General features: G+C 41.5%; 1 protein-coding gene across 1 annotated transcript; it reads left to right on the plus strand.

Annotated features, from left to right (window-relative positions):
• Positions 1-444: 444 nt before the first annotated feature.
• Positions 445-18,383, plus strand: LOC308115951 (tetratricopeptide repeat protein 39C). Its single transcript, XM_080473836.1, has 14 exons — positions 445-1,136; positions 2,522-2,570; positions 6,409-6,537; positions 6,946-7,060; positions 8,781-9,141; positions 12,380-12,548; positions 12,771-12,864; positions 12,960-13,067; positions 15,171-15,280; positions 15,382-15,505; positions 15,594-15,691; positions 15,788-15,892; positions 15,972-16,010; positions 17,356-18,383. Exons 1-14 carry the CDS (start codon positions 991-993, stop codon positions 17,443-17,445), a joined length of 1,737 nt encoding a protein of 578 aa, XP_080329962.1. The 5' UTR covers positions 445-990; the 3' UTR covers positions 17,446-18,383.
• Positions 18,384-21,014: the final 2,631 nt, after the last annotated feature.

The following is a 21,014-nucleotide window of genomic DNA, read 5'->3' on the forward strand; positions in this document are numbered from 1 at the left end:
TAATAATGGAGTAGAGTTTTTTTAATGTAAATTGAGATTAACAAAAGCACATAGTTTATTTTCATTGAATTCAAAATCGGTAATCATGTTCTTAATTCCAACGATGTTTTGTCCAGGATATAGTTTTCTAGTTCTTTCCAAAACGCTCCACTATACGAGCAACCATAAAACAAACGAGTCCGGTCCAGCGAACGTATTCGTGTTGGATGGATATATGTCCTGGAGTGCAAGATTTTTAGAGCAGCTTCAATTCGGTTTGCCACTTCATTCACATCATTCACATATTGTGGATTAAGCCTATTAGTTGTGACAAGCCGTGGAAAAGTGGATGAAATGACCACACCCGACACCTGCAGCTGCGCCGTGCGCATGACCGCCGGCTCTTTGGTGCGCGCTGCGCTCCCATTGGCTCTGCCGGAACGGAGGGAAGGCCGGTGAGCATCCGAGAGGGAGGGGGTGCCTGCGGGATGGATGCTGACAGGATTCAGCTTCGCCTCGGCGGCTCTCATCCCTCCATCCGGCGGTGCGCGGTGCGTTATGACGCCAGGCCGTCTGATGGGTGCATTACGTGGGGCTGGCAGAGCGGCGCAGCAGCCTGGTTATGTAACGCGACGGATGCAGCTGCGTGGATGAGGACGAAAGAAGGAAGCCAATGACGGATGGCAGATTTCGAGAGAAATTCCCTTGTGCTGGCTCACGAATGAATGTACAGGCGGCTGCAGTGTGCAGATTGAAGATCGCCGGAGCGCAGTGTAATCGAGCTAATCTTGGCACCGACGGAGATGCACAGATGTCTGGATCCCCTGGAAGCTACACTCCTCTCCTCTGATCTCGTTTTCAAGCCGATTAGAGGCGTCTCCGTTTAACTTTGGTCCCTTACGATCCGTGGATATTAACCAATGCGGGTTGGCTTTGGAGAAAAAAAGGATTCATTTGTTGCGCTTCGTTGCACCGGTTTGGTCCATCGGCCGCTGGGCTGTGGTATAAACAATGGCGGGTCCCGAGCAGTCCCAGCAGCAGCAGCAGGTCGAAGAGAAAGCAGAGCACATAGATGATGCCGAGATGGCTCTGCAAGGTATAAACATGCTGCTCAACAACGGATTCAAGGAAAGCGACGAGCTGTTCAGGAGATACAGGTAATCGTCGTTCTTGTAATCTTTGCGCATCAAAACGCGCAAGTTGCACTCTCGGTAAAAAAGCAAGAACTGACTCAGACCTCCAAACTGGAATACTTTACTTGATTAGGCTTAGTCACTACAGTCTGTGAATGCATATATTGCAAAACTGGTCATAGCTTTAGCTGCTTAAGGCTACAATGGCCCCATGATGTTTGGGTTTCCTGGGGAAGATAAAGCCTCACAGAGTGAAAACTGTGAAAAAAAAATAGTTCTTCACTCTAAATATGGAGATCCATTGAAGTAAAAAATCCAAGATGGTTACATTTTCATTTGTCGTGTACTGGTCTTTTACGCAGCCCCTCCATTCAGTCAAACATATGGCACGTGGGCCAAAGCCAGCACAGCAGACAGTCTAACCCAGGAGTGTCCAGCTCTGGTCATGGGAGGCCGCTGTCCTGCTCCCCTGCTCCAACACACCTGAATTTAATGAAGATGTCATCTTCAGGCTTGTAAAAATTAAGATAAGGAGCAATCAGGTGTGATGCAACTGGGAGAAATTAAACATGGCTCTGGACTCCGGACCAAGTTTGGATACCCCTGATCTAACCTAATGTGGGATAACCTTTCACAATATGGACATTACAAAAAGACTGAATTATTATTATTATTACTATTATTATTACAATTATTATTATTATTATTATTATTATTATTATTATTATTATTATTATTATTATTATTATTATAGCAGAAACTGCTGTTTATAATTCATTTATTGGATCTGAGCAGATAAACACCCTGACTGATGAAGTAGCGTTAGCACCAGAGGCATACTGCGCCAGTAAATGAATTTATAAGAATATGCATGTTTCTTTCACTGTATTTTGAAAAAGGAAGCAGCTTTTAAAAATGATAAAGTGTTGAAACTGCATTTGTTCTTCTTCTGTAGATATTAAACTGAAGGTAAACTTTTTCATAAAGTTTTTGTTATTATTTGCAATAAAACAATGTGAAACATTTCAAGTTGGTCCAAAATTTGCGTTCAAAGGTTGTTAACACAATTAACTTACTAGTCCGGCCCACGTGGGATCAAACTGGACTGTATGTGGCCCACAAACTAAAAACGTCCTTGTGATTTGACACCAGCCTCATTGTTTTACACTCTACTATGCTTAGAGCAGGTGATGTTAGAAAGAAATCTATGATAAACTCGATGAAACTACTGAAGCGGTGACAGCTTTAACACGAGATCTGCATGTCCTGTTAGTCCCGCCTGAAGGTTTCCCTGGTCTTATTGATTCTTGTCTATATGGAATTCTAATTCCATTTTGTAAATTCACAGACTGGTTTCAGTGTTCTTCTTGTGGTCTTTAGTTTGTACTAAATTCTGTCTTTTCCTGCAGGACTCAGAGTCCACTGATGAGCTTTGGAGCCAGCTTCGTCAGCTTCCTGGTGAGGTTTCTCTCTGTTGTCAGTCACGTTTAAAAAAAAACAAAAAAATCCAAAACACTCAGTCATATTAGAAAAAAAGCTCATACCGTCACACAGCATTTCGTTACAGAGACCTGAGATAACCCAATCTGTCTGATCGCTTGCATCATTGTCACCAGCAGCTTCCCCTCCTTCGCTCTGCCGTTCCATCCATTATCATAATGGATACGTCTTCCTGTCAAGAACAGCATTACTCTTACAGGGAAGCAAAGCAAAGGGGGGGGGATTTTAGTTGTCATGTAACACACACACACACACACACACACACACACACACACACACACACACACACACACACACACACACACACACACACACACACACACACACACACACACACACACACACGCACAGTCACTGAGCATTGGAACAAAACACAGATGATGTCATCCTCAGTCTCTAGATGCTAAATGCTCCTGAGGGGTAGTGTGGGTGACAACATATATTTATCATGCTACGCATTCGTACAGTTTAATAGCACACCAGCTAAACTAAAGCCATTCCCTCACCTCATCACTATACGTAGTATTTTCTCATTGTGTGTGTGTGTGTGTGTGTGTGTGTGTGTGTGTGTGTGTGTGTGTGTGTGTGTGTGTGTGTGTGTGTGTGTGTGTGTGTGTGTGTTCTCTGAGCTCGGACAATCTGGGCAGTGTGAAGATTTTGTTCTGTTTTCAGCTGGGAAGCATCTTTCCAACGCAGCTGCACAGACGTCACTGTGTTCCTCCGAGCACCGCTACGTAGAAAAGGTCCTTTGTACTTGCTTGTTTTTTAAGGCGATTGCATAATACGCTTTCACTCTTTTTACAAGAGCTCGAGCATAAATTAACCCCGATTACAAAAGTCAGCTTCAAAAGGACTGTCAAAAAACTTAAAATCCTGTAACGGGTGATATCATTTGATTTACAGCTAAATCCTGTCAGAGTACTACATTTCTTTTAAAATCCAGGTAGTTACATTGTTGTGTAATCTGAATTTATAAGGTACGGTGGCTAATCACCCGCCGAACTCTTGGTGGAGAGTCTACTTGTCACTTGGCTGCTTGTGGTGAAAATATTGAAAGGCAGCATTAGCTTTCAGCTGTACCTTTTAGTCGGAAGGCAAACACTTGCGTGTTCGCTGCTGCTCCACAGATATCAGGAGCAGAAACAATATTAGTTCTCGTGTTGGGTGCAACTTCACAACAAAGCCATGATTGTCATGAAGCAAGTGGCTGCGGTAGGATTGACAACAGCCGAGGATCAGCGCAGACTAAAGTGATTTTAATTCTTTTATATTTTGATTTATTTATTTTTTTTAAATTACAAACGTAGGAGCCAGTTTCAGTTGCTGATGTACACCTGTAAGTAACACTTTGTCCGTACCTTTCTGAAGTAAATTCGTCATTACACTCAGACAAACACGTATTTCCAGCATTTATATTTCGCGAAAGATACCCGGGTTTCTTGACATCGTAGCGTCACAGAAGCACCTGAAGATTCTTTGATATCCCAGAAACCCTTGTGGCAGGTTTCCCGAGATGCTTAGCAAAAGAAAAATACAGTTTGATGGCAGAGTGGTAATGGTCTTGTTTTCACGTATTGGCTTATTCTCTGTGCAGAAGTGATACCTACATTTATGTCATAAAACGACCAAGTTTAAGTGTTCCATTAAAGTGTATTAGTTATTTTAAAACATAAAAAAAATGAATGAGAGGATATGGTCGGGTTAAACGTCAACGTCCTCTCTGCAGTGTACAAAGCAGAAATGGCCAAAAGTCGCGCTTGAGAGGAAGATATAGCCGTCAAAAAGAAACACACTGTACCAAGAAGGTTACATAGAGTACGGCTTCATGGAAAGAAAAGAATTAATTCGAGCTGAAATCATCTTTTGTGGTGGAAAATTGGTGAATGAAGGTCTGAGACTGCAAGGTGAAGCTGCAAACACCAACAAACCCGCCGAGACGGAGTCTGAACCCAAAGAGTTCAGCCTCAGAGGAGAGAAGCTCATCGCTACAGAATAGAACAAATGAACTGATTCGCTGTGCCATGGGGTTTCTTCTACTGTTTTTTTTTGTAATTGTACAGGGTATGGTGCAGGTTTAGTCTCTGAGGTTCACAATGGTAACAAGTTGGGTCCCTGAAGAACGTCGGGAGCCGCTGCTATAAGAGATGTGACGTGACAAGAAATAGAGAGTTTCAGCTGCAGCAAAAGATTGTTGTGTTTTTGCTTTGATTTGTTGGTTCTGAAGTCAGCGTCAGCTCCTGGCCTGGAGACGAACATCGAGCCTTTGCTATGTCACCTGTCTGATACTCTCTGGAGACTGAAGCAGGAAAAGCACAAAAACAAAAATGCTTTAATGTTTAATAGAATGAAACCTGAAGAGAATCTGCTGTGCCCTCGCCACGCTAAGACATCTGACCCGGTCGGTGAGACTTCCTATCTTCCTCTCAGTGTCCAAAGCTGATGCTCGACCCGAGGTTTCTATGTCTCCTTACCTCAGCGCTTCGGAATCAAAACAAGGGTTCGTTCGTTATTTGAGGCTCTGCAGCCATTATTTTAATTTAACTGCTGCAGAAACGTTATAACTACAGCATATATGGAACATTTTAGTAGCGGACAGGAAGACAGATTGTAACAGGTGAAGATCACAAATACTATACTGACAGGGTTGTTTTAAAGAAGAATAACATTCAAATAAGAAAATGATGAATTATAAAACTGTAAATATTTGACATTTACTGCTTTCAATCAATTCATCCAGCAGATCTATGTTTTTGTCCAGCATCTCTCTGGCACAAACCCTTTCCTCTGCACAGATGAGAAATGCTATTAAAGCCATAAACCAGAATAGATATCACACATATGAGTCAATTATGAATCATCAATTTCAATTCAGAGAGACAACAAACCAAGAGAAAACAACTCAGTAACCAACCTTGGAAATTTCAATTGTTGAAAATTACATCCTGATTTTATTATTTTCTGTCTTTGATTTTATACCAGGTTAAACTCACTCATATCCAGGGTCCACACACACACACACACACACACACACACACAGGACCATACTCAAGGGAGCCCAATCAGAAACAGCATAACAATCTTTAAACAATTTTTAGGTCAGCTCCAAATGCTTTTCTTTCCCCTGTGAGGCAGATTATGAAAAAGCTTGTATTTATTCTTATTTTGTTGAATTTTTCAACAAATAAATTCCAGTTTCAACATTTAGCTTTTTCTCACATGATGACATTTGATGCAAAATACAGTGAAATGTCATTAAACAAGGTCTCCTTTTTGTGGCATTTTGCAGACGTGATGCATATTTAGCTCATTCAGCTGCTTAGTGTGAATTTGATGCAAATGATACTTCAATGAGCTCACTGGCTCTCATTGCTGCATCCTGCTCTCTCAGCTTGGGTCTCAGTGTTGTGTTCATTACTTTCATTAAAACACTGAAATATCTGATGCATGAACTGAACTTGGCAACGGCAGTTCTTTTTTTTATTGAAAAAAGATTCCAGAAAGTGTTTTTGTCTTTGTCGTTTGTGCACTGTACAAAGTCGTCCTGTCGTTCGGATTAGATTAGATTAGATTAGATTAAATTACACCTTTCACTTTTGCAACAGTGCATTCAAAGAGAAAAAAAACAAAAAAGTCATTATTTAGTAAATGCTTTCATTGAGAAAATCATTTCCATATAACAAGGTGAACCCATGTTCATAACCCAATGAACACGTAAAGGTTTTTATTATTTATCAGTTTTATGTAACATCACCAAACCGAGGATAACTTAGGTTGATTATTATCCATTTCCTGGCAGAACGCCATGATGACCTTCGAGGAGGAGAAGATGCAGACGGCCTGTGACGACCTGAGGACCACAGAGAAACTGTGCGAGAGCGACAGTGCCGGGGTGATCGAGACAATCAGAAACAAGATTAAAAAGAGTGTAAGTGCAGAACTACTGAAAGACGAGCACGTCTCTGGTATGCACCGGGAGCGGTGAAAAGCCACAGGAATGCTCTTGGTGAAGTCAAGCTTGCACATTCAGATGGATTCCACAGTAGCTGACGTCTCCCAGTATCACACCGCCAGAGCAGGCTTCAGTTCAGATAACAATGTTAAAGTCCCCAGCATGAGGCGTAACCACGCAGGCCGCAGTGAGATCATGCCAAACCCACTCGCGGATTCAATTAGCAAGCTGTGAAATTTAATCAACAATCTGGGTGAGTCGTGCGGGAGGACCGTCCAGCAGCTCCAGGTCATTCAGGAAACGTCTTCTTCCTCTGTCCCTCTGTGAGACGCCAGTCTCCACCGTCCCTGCAGTTCACCATGTGCTCGTCTTCCTGTTCTGCAGATGGATTCCCAAAGGTCAGGCGTTGTCGTGGTGGACCGCCTACAGAGACAAATCATTGTTGCCGACTGCCAAGTGTACCTCGCCGTGCTCTCCTTCGTCAAACAGGAGCTGTCAGGTAATCTGATTTAACCCACAAAGACAAACCCTGAGTACTGAATGAACATCACGTGTGTGTGAATCTCTGTTCTGTAATGATAATAAGGCCACGATGGAAACATCCTCATTAAAGTGGCAGGGCAGGTTGGTTGAAGAACCACGCACGCTACATGGATTACATGGATTTAGGTTGTTATTTGACTTGTGTCTCTGAGCCTGTAAACTCTGGGTGTTCACGCTTCGTGAAAGAAATCGATCGACAAGAAGAAGCAGCAGCAACAAAACAGCTGAGATATTCTACCAATACAAGCTATTTTTTTTTTTATGATTGTAAGCAATGCAGTGATCAAACAGGGTTCAAACAACAAAACAAACAAACATGTTTTTTGTTTCCCGTCAAACCAAAAAAAGTCTGCAGGAATGTCCACATGTATTCGTCTACTTCCATTCAGTGCTTTCAGCTGTTTGTTTCAGGCAGATTTCTGCAGGTACTTCTTGCATGGGTGGGTTGAAGAGCAATTAAAAACAAATATAGAATAATGTGAAATAACAACTGAGCAGATAAACCAAAGGTAGTAACTAACGGCAGATATGATTTTGTCTTTTTTTGGCCCGTAGTTGTTTTGCTGCCTCAGGGATGTGGAAGCTAACCTTCAATTCAGTCTCATATCAAAAAGAGCTTGAAGACAATGTGAAGCCATCTGGTAGTAGAACCTTTCAATCAGAATAGTATTAACAAAGCGACGACTCAAAAAAACAACAACTGGACTTTACAAATCAAGTGGCACTTGCTCCTTTAAGTCATCTTTATTCTTTATTATGTACTGGAAGATGTACACAAATCCTCAAATTTAAAAGTACATCAGTACAGTCATTCCGGAGGTCCATTCTTTCTTCTTTTTTTTTTTTGTTGGCCACACACACATTACATTCAAGCTGCTTAGCTGCAGTGTAGAAACTTCTGTCTTCACAGGTAACAAAGAAATGTTAATATAATCACTGTGACATTAGAAATATAAATACTAATAATAGGTCAAACTCTTCAACTGTAAAATCAATTTACTGTTTCGTTTTTAATTTAGTCTCTGAATGCCAGTATATTAGCCGCCATGTGTTTTTTTTCTCCTACCACACGTTATAACTCCTTTTAATCATTTCACATCTATATGAAGTCGTTACTCATCTCTGCAGCTCCCTCAGATGAAATGATTGTGAGTGACGTCAATGCTCATATCTGTGCTAAAACATGCTGACATTTAAGTGTTTTTCTACGTTTAACTGATTAATACATCTCTGCATGCAAAAATTTGCTTAGCATCCCCAAACTTGAAGCTGAGAATGATCCAAAAAAGAATAATAATAAAAAAAAAAAAACACAAAACTGTCATATGAGTTTGATGCTGATTTTATTCTGTATTGCCCATTAATAAGATGAGATGAGATGAGATAAACCACAAGTGAGAACTTGCAGTGTCACAGCAGCATAGTGACACAGCTACAACTACAACCAAGCAATATCGGTCAAGAAGTGGGGGGAGAAGCATAAAGAACAAGAGGATATAAAAAAAAAAAAGATAAATAAATATACATGTATGAATAGTGTATACACACAGCCTGCCACTATAGGAGCTCTGCAGAGCTGTTATTACGTCCTGCTTGTGGCGGGAGCCATCGCTCGTTCTCCTTTACCTCGATATGCCCATCCATGCCGACCTGACCAAAGTCTTGTTCTCCGTCAGCATACATCAAAGGAGGTTGGATTCTTCGCAAGGCATGGAAAATGTACAACAAGTGCCACAGTGACATCAGCCAGCTGCAGGAGGCCTGTCAGCGGCGGTCCTCCGACGCCCAGGAGTCCCTCTCAGCCGACAACGCCAACCACAACGCGCCGGTGGAGAACGGCGTGACGGCCGAGGCCCTGGACCGACTGAAGGGCTCCGTCAGCTTCGGCTACGGGCTCTTCCACCTGTGCATCTCCATGGTGCCTCCACACCTGCTCAAAATCATCAACCTCCTGGGTTTCCCCGGCGACCGCCTCCAGGGCCTCTCCTCCCTCATGTACGCCAGTGAGAGCAAGGACATGAAGGCACCGCTCGCTACGTGAGTACTGGGCTCCGGTTTCATCTTGGTTTACACAGACACTGTCTTCAACTACTGCTCATTTCAAGTTGTGATTTAAAGAAAGCAAATTTAATTATCAATGTTCATTTAAGACGGATTCTTTGATCTGTGTCATATAAAAGGTCTTAAAACCACTTATTTTCTACATCCACTTGTCCCACTAATATACACGTTGAAATTTCATGACATTTCTGTGCTGAAATACTCATGTATTTACACAGAATTATTCCTCTCAGTAGCCTTTCCAGTTCTTTCTGGTATTTTCACTGAGAAAGCACTTAACATGCCCGGCACCAGATGGCAGGCAGAACCGGTAGCACAGAGAGTGAAGCAGAAATCAATTAAAGCTCAATATTAACTTACATAAATCAGGTTTCTGATGGATGTGTAAACAGGCTCCTGTCGGTTTTATAAGCTTACAATATGTCCATGTTGTGTTTACAACTTCATGTCAGGCTCACAAAAAAATTAGAAAATTAAAAAATCAATGAATGAATGCTCCTAAATATGTTTTTATAGTAGCAAACAAGATTGAAATCAAATATTGTTTACATTACTTTATGGAGACATTGCATTTAAACTATGCCAATAGTCCTCAATATGCTTGTCCCGTGGAAACACAAAAGTCTGTATGTGTGTGTGTGTTTATGTGTGCATTTTTCCTTAATAGACCTAAACTTCTATTTCATTGGAAGTCTATGCAAGTTGTATCCTCCACAGGTTTCTAGAAGAAACGTGGAATCCAGGCCCTCACACCTAAAACTTAACAAATAAAAGTTGATCTCCCCTCATAATAAACTGGAAATGAATCCCAAACAGAGCTGGGGTACTAAAAATTGAGGAAGCAATCAGAAAAGCTATTAGTTAAGCTAATAGCTTTTCTGATTTTTAATATCTACAAAACTGCAGTTTAATTTTCCCTTAATGTTGAAATAGTAACTGAGTGGCTTCTTTGCTTCAAAAAAAGCTTGGATGTCTGAGCTATGAAAGAAAAAAGTTCACTTTGAGGGTGATTTAACATGAAATTCAAAATGCACTTTTGTTTGTTTCGTTTTGATTCAAGCAGTTTCTGTTGTCATTTCTCTGTCATTACATTTTTAAAGGAACGTGGTTTATCTCGCATCCAAATTCCAGTTCATACTAAACGAGCTCTGTCATCGTGGACTTGTCATCTCTCCAAAGGGTGGCAGTAACTTCCAATTCAGCTAATGTGTAGTGCAGCATTGACTCAAGATGACCAATTCAGTTCAATCCAATTCAGTTTTATTTATATGTCTCCAAATACATATATCTCTGTGAGTCTCCTCACTCATACCAGTCTCGTCAATGGCTTCCTGTGAAATCTAGAGCAGAATTTAAAATCCTTCTTTTAAATCATAAAGCTCTTTACAACCAGGCTCCGTCGTATCCTATAGAACTGTTAGTACCATATTACTCTATTTTCTCAGAGTGCTGCTCACTGGAGGTTCCTATAGGTTTTCTGAAGGTACAAGGAGAGACAGAGCTTTCAGCTCTCAGGCTGATACAGTCTCTAAGGTTAGTCTTAAGACGTTTCTATTTAAAGGCTCCCACGAACAGCGCGATTGTCAGCCTTCTGAGAAGAAAGATCGGCTCGTGGGAGAATTGTGCACATCGATTCTGGGACGGGCGAGGTGTCGCTCGTAAGCCCGGGACTACTGTCAGACTGTGTGATATTTGGGGAGTCGTAGTGGCAGCTGTGACCACGTCAGCTGAAACAAACCAATAGAAATTCAGTATGGCATGACGTAGTTAGCCGCGTGACTCCGGAATGCTAAGGTGAAATGCTAGCGCGCGCTTACAAGTACTTACATCAAGTTCTCTTTGCAAAATTGGCATCCCCAGTTCGCCTCTCTTTCTGAGCCACGACCACGTCCGTGTTGTCCTCTTCCTTGTCTGGAGATTTTTCTCCAAACATAAGAACACAGCAAGGATGAGAGTTGGAATGACGCACGCTTATGACGTTTAATTCTTGCCAGGCGATTGCGTAATCACGTCGTGGATTCAGCTCGTACAGTCTGCAAAAACTCTCATTTAAATTCATCGTACAGTCGTGAACAGTGTGAAGACTTTGACGACCCCGATGGCCGAAAACTGCGCTGTTTGTTGGAGCCTTGATAAAGCTTCCAGTTATTGCTGGTTCAGGCCACCCTGGACCATTTTCTATTGAAGCTGCTATAGGTTAAGACTGCTGAGAAACCTTTACTGGTTTTTTGTAGAAAGGTTCAGAAAGAAAAGACACGAGGAATGAGAGCATGGATGACAGTAGAGAGGCAGAATGTAAGTGACATGAAAATATGTAGATTAAGAAAGGTGAGAAGCTCGGTACAATAAAGAAGATCTCCCAGGAGTCTAAACCTATAGCAGCTGAACCAGTCCTGTTGAAAGTCGTTCCTTGGTGTGAGTCAATGATCACACAGTCTTCTGAAACGTGCCGTTTATTTAACAAACTGGAAACATCCAGGATAGCTCACAAAGCTGACATGAGCAACACCGGACAGCACACGCACCGGAGTGCAGTGTGTTGATTGGCTGGACTGTAAACACAGCAGAGACAGAAGTACGGTGGCTCACTGGGAACAAATTTAACGGGCATCAACGCAAATGATCTACAAGTCCAGTGTGGCCTGAGCCAGCCCTAATTATACGCTTCATCAGACAGGAAAGTTTCAAGACTGATTTTAAAAGTAGAGTCTGTTTCAGCCTCCCTAACTGAATCTCTGAGCTGGTTCCACATGAGAGGAGCCTGAGAGCTGAAAGCTCTGCCGCTATTTCTACTTTTAGAAACCTCCAGGATGCAACTCTCTGAGAACAAAGTGTTCTGATGGGATGATACGGGCCTAACAACATTTTAAGATATGGTGGCGCCTGGTTATAAAGAACCTTTAAATGTTCAAAGAACAATTTTAAATTCTTCTTTACATTTTACAGGAAAACAAAGGAGTGAAGCATCTCCTGCTTGTTCCTGTCAGTAATTTTATCTGCAGCATTTTGGATCAGTTGGTGTTGAACCCTCCGCCTCAGTCATTCTCACAGCGTGTTGACTTATTCATGCATTTGTTAAATGATGTGAGCTGGTAATACCTTCACAGTATATGATCAAAGCATTAAAGCTCTCATTCTGGTTCTATAAAATGCAGTCCAGACCATGACTGTATGTTTGACCTCTGGTGTGTGAATCTGTGGTTTTCTTGTACAGGTTGGCCCTCTTGTGGTACCACACAGTAGTGCTACCTTTCTTTGCTCTGGAAGGCTCTGACACACATGCAGGGCTGCTGGAAGCCAAAGCAATTCTGCAGAGGAAGTTGGTGGTTTATCCCAACTCATCTCTCTTCATGTTCTTCAAAGGACGTGTGCAGAGGCTCGAGGTAAATTTCAACATGCGATGAGGTTGCGCTGGTCAGTGAGGTTAATTGTTTCTTGACAAATGTACTTCGCCTCTGTTTTACCACATATAGTTGAATAGAATGTCAAATGGTGCATAAACTCACCAGTGTCTGATCATACACCGATCTAACACTGCCATGCAGTCTGTGTCTAACATGATGACTGTTGCCTGTCGTTGTGTGTACTCTCTCCTCTGTCCTCAGTGCCATATCAACAGTGCTTTGGCCTGTTTCCATGACGCGTTAGAGCTCGCATCAGACCAAAGAGAGCTCCAGCACGTGTGTCTCTATGAGATTGGTAGGTGTTTTCTCCTCAGGTTCAGTTCTGACTAACAGCACTTCCAGGCTGCAGTGAGACATTGATGTGTTACTGTCTGCTCATGTTTGGACCAGGTTGGTGTAGCATGATAGAAATGAATTTCGAGGATGCATACCGGGCGTTTGAAAGGCTGAAGAACGAGTCACGCTGGTCTCAGTGCTACTATGCTTACTTAACTGGGGGTAAGTCTGACACACTGCATTTCATGAGTGGATTGTTGGTGTACCTAAGTTCATGTTTGAATAATCTAAACACAAAGTATAGTCAATTGGTGCAACTTTCTGGGTGTGCTAGTTCTCACATTTTCTCATCTCTTTCTCATCCAGCCAAGTAGAAATTGTAAAAAAAAAAAAAGATAAGAAGAAAAAAAAGTATGTTATGTATTTGATTGGTGTATAATTTATTCAACAATATGTACAGATGATTGCCATTCAGTTTTGAATCTAATGCATTTTGTACAATGACAACCTGAATTTGAACTGATTTTATCATTGTTGCAAATGTAAATTCATACGATATACTCACGTTTGTGTTTTCAAAGTCCCAATTTAATTTCTTTACTTGTAATATATATTAAAAGTAGTAAGATATATATATATATATATATATATATATATATATATATATATATATATATATATATATATATATATATATATAAGAAATCTTTAACCTTTTTATGGTGGTGGAGACGTGCACATTGATGTATGTATACGAGCAATGTCCTTAATATTGAAGGGATTGTTTGTATTTATTTATCTGTGTCACTGTTACGTTAAATGTTAAACAGGTTATATTACAGGACATATAGAAAAGACTGTACTATAATATGAGAGAAACATCTAGACTTGTCAGCAGAAACTTTGTAGACCCATAGATCAAATTGGCTGCTTTCTTCATGCCTGCCTGCCCAACAATTTATAAGTGCTGCCATTGGCACCAGTGGTACATTAACCTTCCGTAGTGGTAACAGGTCACAGGGAGTACAACTTTTGCCTCAAGACTACTCCGTGGAAGCTAAATAGCTTGACAGGATGAGGCGGAAAAATCGTACCAAGCATCTGCGTCAGTTAAATGACTAGACCAGGCATCACCAAATGGCGGGCTGTGGTCTGGGTCTGGACCCAGACACTGTCCCATCCAGACCCGGACCTACCACCAGCCCAAACAGGTCACTGATGAAGCACTTCTTTTTCAGCTGGCACAGCTATTGTCATCTTTTCAATAATAGTATACCGAACGGGGCGCTTCCAGTTAAATCAGCACTGCTTTTATAGTTTTTCCGGTAGTAGCTTCGTGGACGAGGAAACGCACAGACCAATTGCATGTGAGTTAAGCCGTCACACGTGACGCCACACAGCCAATCAAATCTGTTTATTTTAGGGGCAAAACTGACAGACGGAGACAGTTTACAATGGACAAAGTGAGAGAAAAAGACTGAATAAAGACGAGATAAAACAAATGAGATTGAGGGAAAACCGTGGCCAGATGGTGCTCTCCAAAGAAAGAAGTGTTGACCGTGATAATTGAGCATTTAATCCAGAATGGACAGTCATTTCTGTTCATTCTTCCCACTGGCAGCATTAAACCTGTGAGTCTCATTTGCTCTTATTAAAAGTGTCAATGAAAACAGCATTATGAAACAGAACATAAAGCTTTTGAACAGAATAACCCACTCAAATCAGAAGTGACATCACCGAGAATCAGTAGTCTGAGAGTCCAGTATGACCAGCCCACCATAATCCTAGACCTGATCTGAGAGTCCACTATGACCAGTCCACCAGGATCCTAAACCTGGTCTGAGAGTCCAGTATGACCAGTCCACCAGGATCCTAAACCTGGTCTGAGAGTCCAGTATGACCAGTCCACCATAATCCTAAACCTGGTCTGAGAGTCCAGTATGACCAGTCCACCATAATCCTAAACCTGGTCTGAGAGTCCAGTATGACCAGTCCACCATAATCCTAAACCTGATCTGAGAGTCCAGTATGACCAGTCCACCATAATCCTAAACCTGATCTGAGAGTCCAGTATGATCAGTCCACCAGGATCCTAAACCTGGTCTGAGAGTCTGAGCTACAAGGCAGCAGCCGCCCACGGGGATCAGAGCATCCATAAGAGGCAGCTCAGGTACTGGATTACACACATTACAGCTGCATCGGTCCAAAACCAATTAGGACATCTGATACACGTCTGATTTGCAGCAGGTGGAAGATGCATCTCTATTGACTGTCTTCAACCTTCTTCTGGGTGATGCACTTGTTTAGTTTTCTATTGTGTGTCAGTGTGTCAGGGAGCCTCGGGAGACCTGGACGGAGCCAGTGGCGTCTTCAAAGATGTGCAGAAGCTGTTCAAGAGGAAAAACAACCAGATTGAGCAGTTTGCAGTAAAAAGGGTGAGTAGTGTTACGTCAATGCTTCTTCTTTTTCCTTCTCTCATTTGAGTCACCTCAGGTGTGTCACCAGGCTTAGTTGTCTGCTTGATTTACGTCCGCAGGCTGATCGACTGAGGAAGATGTCACCCACCAGAGAGCTATGCATCCTTGGAGTCATCGAGGTCCTTTATCTGTGGAAAGCGCTTCAAAACTGCTCCTCATCCAAACTGCAGATCATGAATCAGGGTGAATGCAACAGGACAACCTCTTCAGAGCCCCATGTATTTGGTAAACCCTTGGCCCTATGTGATGATTTCTTCCTCTGTTTGCTCAGTGTTACAGAGTTTAGATGAAGCTTCGTGTCGAGGTCTGAAACATCTCCTGCTGGGCGCCATTCACAAATGCCATGGAAATATGAGAGATGCTATTCAGGTATTTCTCTACACCAAGCAACTAAATGACTTTGCAGTTATTCTGCACTGAGAGTTGTTGTTTTTTTTCCTCATCTTATTTTTCATTACTATCCAGTCTTTCCAGATGGCTGCCAGAGATGACTATGGACGACAGATCAACTCATACATTCAGCCGTATGCTGTCTATGAGCTGGGATGTATACTCCTTGCAAAACCAGAGGTCAGTCTGCTGTACTCACGTCTTATACATTTTAGTTTTCAATTGTTATTAATACTACAATTCCTACTTTATCATTCAGACGGTAGGAAAAGGGAGATCACTGCTACTGCAGGCGAAGGTAAGATTAAATTTTTACACTTTTGTTTTGTTTTTGAGATTTAACAAACATAACATGCATGCTGTAAGAGAGTAAAGCCCCGTTTCCACAGTGCCCCTTGGTACCGGTGCCGGTCAGGTGGGGGTTGACTATCCGTAACCAGACCCGTATCAGTGCCGCGTTTCCATTACACGGGGAACGGTTTGAAATGTAGGCGGGGTTATGAACGGTTGCGTAATCATGCAGGATGTGACGCCATAACGGGAGGACATTTTCAAAAAAGTTTCCTGATTGCTGCAGAAGAACTGATTGGAAATGGCTGCTTGCTGGGAGAACAGCGGTTGTCACGGACCAATGAGCAGACGGCAGTGTTGAAGCTCCTCCCCCTCATATCCGGCACATTGTGCCTGGTACCCCAAGTGGAGGGGTAGCGAGAAATGGTTACCAATGGTACCGGTTGGTAACGGTTCTGAGTCAGTGGAAACGCACAACAACCGGTTCCGACTTGACCCGTACCGGCACCAAGGGGCACTGTGGAAACGGGGCTTAAGAGGATATGGGCCTGATATAATAAAGGTTTGCAGATATAAAAATTAGGTTTAAAAAAATGATATCAAGCGCAGACACTGAAAGCTGATCAATGGATCGTCTCAAGCGGAGAACAACATCCACACTATCAATTCAGCATGTTTGCTGTTTCGCATCATGAATATCAGGCACGTCTCCCAATTTGCACACAAAGATGGGAATAAAACTGAGTAATGCAAAATGTGCTATATGCCTTACTACCTCTGAAAACACTTATCATGTCTGTTTATACCACGTATGGGAAGGCGGTTGACAGCAGCTCAGCATTCAGCACAGATGCTGCTGTTATTCTACAGAGAAGTGTTTCCTCAGCTGGCTCGCCACTACTTTCATTCTTTAGACTTTATTATAAAATATAATCAAGTAAATGATCTCATAAAGTATAATTGTAAACTGTTATGAAATATATAATATAACCATAACCCATAAGGGTTGTGTTTTTTGTGTATTTTTTGAAAGATGTATTTGCTGTGAGGCTCTATTGTGTTTGATAACTTCCTTCCCAAACTTCCAATTTAAAGTTTTTGTTGCGTAGTGCTGTAGCGCATCACTCCATATTGACCATGAGCAAACCAACACTCGCCCTCCTCTAAACAGGGTCGAATACATGCAACATGTGTGATGTCACCGCTGGTGTTATTCTTCAGCCGCAAAACACACACAAACCGAAATCTACTCGCATGAAACTGCGGTTTTACTCGTTTTATGTGGGATCTTAGTACATCGGGCCCCGTGAGTTGAGAAACACAATCTAATTGTCTAATTTGAAACGTTTCAGGAGGATTTCACAGGCTACGACTTTGAGAATCGGCTCCACGTCCGCATCCATTCAGCCCTCGCCTCTTTGAAAGAAGTAGTGCCTCAGTGACTCCAGCAAGGGGAAGCTCCAGCGGCTCAAGCTTTGCACAAAGTGTTAAGCCCTTCACGGTAACCGTTTGATATCCTGGTGAACAGACTCCTGTGTCTTTCATTTCTGAAGGATTTGAAGAAATCTGTGTTGGTCACATTGGCGAGGTCCGCCAACAATAAAGTGTCATTTCTGTGCATTTGGTTCATCAGTACACGAGGGCCCATGGTTCTACAGCTGTAGCTTAGCGTATCGGGCCAAAGCAGGCAGAAGGCGGTGGTTCTGTGCGCGAGCAGGTTGAAAACTGCCTAAACTCATCAAGTAATCACTAGTGGTGTCTTCTTAGCCAGCAAACTATGATACACACATGTCTGAATTTGGTGATTGCAGAGCTCAACCACAAATCTGAGCATGGAAGGTGAGGTGAAAAATACTAAATCTTGGAGAGGCCATACGCACAGCTTGAATTTACCAACTGACCTTTGCTGTCTTTATTCCTTTTGAGATCTACTGCCTCTGGAAGAATAATCTGTTACATGGTTGAGTTTAGAAACTGCCACTCTGCACGTGTGGGTGGAAAAAATTCACTGCATAGAGAGAACCAGGAGTCACAGTTTGGATCTCTAACACCAAATAGACAATAATCATCACTCACCATGAGATGTCAGAATAAAACGATACGTCGGTTTTTGTGGTTTAGAGCGAAGGCTTCAGTCTTTTTGTCACTTTTTCTTATTTCTTTTTGCAAAAAGCTCTTCATGTTTCATTACAGTTCATCAGTTACACAGTCACCAGGAAAAATGTGCTGTAATAACAGGAAGTTGTAAGCTCAAAGGTTAATTTGTGGGCTGCAGCGATTGGCTGAATCAGATTACACTGCGTTTTAGTTTAAAACAAAATACATGTTTTATTGGTGAATTTATTCATTAACCAGGCAACAGATTCTAATCTTCACACATAAAAATAAATCGAAATAAACCACTTTAAAAAGAATGACATTTCTTGGGGGTGCTATGGGGGTGCTTTGGCTCTGGTTGCTGCAGCAATTCCTCAAGGCTCAAACCTTCCTGATACTGAATGTGAACCGGCTGCACAGAAATGACACTGACACTGTCCTTGACCCCTGACAGATACTTGTAGTCAAATCTGACTGGTCCTTTAATTGTTGTCCTCACTAATACATGTTATCTAGCTTGTAACTATTCCCCCTCCTGACTTGAAGGGCTTTAAATAAGCCTCTCCCTTCAGGCAAGCGATTCAGCACTTAAAAGTAACCTTGACCATGATTTCCTTAAAAGTATATTTACAGTGACGAAGTCACAGAGGATAGTGTTTTTCACGTTGATACTGTTTGATCATCTTACTCTAACTCTACAGTAGAATTTGTTATTGATAGTTCTTTACCACATCAAGGTGATTTAGTTTAATACTTCATTTGATAAACTCTTAAAAATGACTTACTTGCTGCAGCACAGTATTATATCATGAGTTAAAAATGTCATAATCTGTTTGTCAAAATTGCACACAGACGTTTCCATAAATGAGTTAGATTACTTTTCATTTGAAGTAAACTGGCCAACTAGTGGCCTTACTAGCTACGTACAGCAATAGTTGAACAAGGTCACTGATCAGCTGAAGTCACAGAATAACTGGCGACCGTGAGTCAGACCGCCACATTCAAGTAGTTGGACATTTATAGTAAATGAGGTCATCACACTTCCCAATGTCCCAAGGATTTTTCTTTATGGGAAAACAGCGGGCGTTGATCCTGTGCACTATGCATGGTATGGCAGTGGCTTAGAGGCAGTACTGGAGTCAAGTGTATATATACATGACGGTGTTCTAACGCAGTACCTTCAGTACTGTAATGTTACCTCTTCAAGGGTGCTGCTACATGTCAAGTCAGATTAACAAAATAAAGGTGTATTCCTTGTCACTTATTTTAATCGTGTTTTAGGCATAGAAGCTTTGAAATTATTTATATCTCAAGCTAATTGATTACATAACAGAAGTTGTACTTTGCCAAGCACTATCAACTCAATTTCAATAAAGTGATTCATTTGAAAATTGACATTTTATTTATCACCGAATGGAAGTTTTTCTCAAAATAGATATAATGTCTCCAGGGGTAAATTACTTTTCCCAGCACTATCTATGCTTTTTTTTTTTTAACACATATATATATATATATATTGAGTGCTGTGACGGCCAACTTAAGTCTTCAAGCTGATTAAAAAGTGTCATCTGGCATTAAATGGAGAACAATGCTCAGCTTGATTTCATAACCTTTTGAAACAGATTTCTGCTGTACATAGGAAAGACTGCAGGGTTTGATTAACGAGTTTCTGTCATCTGAGCAATATAAGCAAACAGAAGGGTATCTTCTTGTAATTTACAGAGGCTTTCAACAATGGCTGTCCTTGTTCTCATCTCATGTTCAAGGTTGTAGATTTTTCTTGCACTTATCTGGTGAGACAATACTCATCACCCCTTGTGGCTATGATGGCTGTTAATTGTGGTAAATGTTGAGGTGACCGCTGTGCAAGGAGTCGGTTTAAGTGACGTATCGGTGAAATGTCAATAAGATGTCACCTCCCTGCTTTACCAAATACTTCTGTCGCTAAAAGTTTTTTTCCTTTTGTCACAAGATTCTGTTGAAATCGAGGTTAGAAGTCTGAATGATGGTGTTCCAATGTGTCACTGAACTCTACAATAAACTGCTCTTCATTTATCTCAGCAACTACTTGTTTTCCTTTTTTTTTAATTGTCTCTGTGTGTGTGTTTCTTTTACATTTACATGACTGACAAATTATGTTGTAATGTTCAATTACAACTATTCTATTATGTTAAAATTCAGGCTTTCAATAAAAAAGTCACACTGTGTTCCCCCTGGATTCATCCTCTGTCTGGTTTAGCGTCAGTTTTTATAATTATTCTAATAATGCAGCCTGTGTTGAGTGGTAATAACACTCACTTCATAGCAAGAATATTCCAGGATCAGTTTCAATATCAGTGTGGAGTGTGCATAAATGTTAATAAATTATTAATAAATAAATAATATTTCTCTATGTGGTATGATATGATTTGATATGATATATGATATGATATGGGTTCATGTCCCACGCCAGGCACCACCTGCAGGAAAGGTTATTAAAAGGTAAAATGTGACCCAGAAACGGATAAGCGGGAGAAAATGGATGGATGATATGATATTAAAAGACATCTTACTAAAATATAACATGAAATTCTGAATGAAGTTGTTTTATTACCTGTAAGCTGGAAAACACTTAGGCCACTCCCACAATCCTCTCACAGCCTTCTCTCACACTCTGGTGCAATGACTCTCCTTCCTGTCTTCCTTTATTTATCAATTCTTACCTCTCACCCGTCTCCATAACACATTCATCCACTCATTCTTATCCCGCCCTGACCCCTCCAGCTCCTGACTCATCCCTTTGATGTTTATTTACCCTGGCTCCTTAACTCTTCCCTCCCTATATGTCTCCTGGTCTCTCTTATCCTTTCACTCCCTCTCCCATCCTTTGAGACATTGTGCATGCTGGAGCGTCATCTACCACTGCGTTGATGGG

This window comes from Lipophrys pholis (assembly GCF_963383615.2).
Source record: "Lipophrys pholis genome assembly, chromosome: 10".
Lineage (NCBI taxonomy): Eukaryota > Metazoa > Chordata > Actinopteri > Blenniiformes > Blenniidae > Lipophrys > Lipophrys pholis.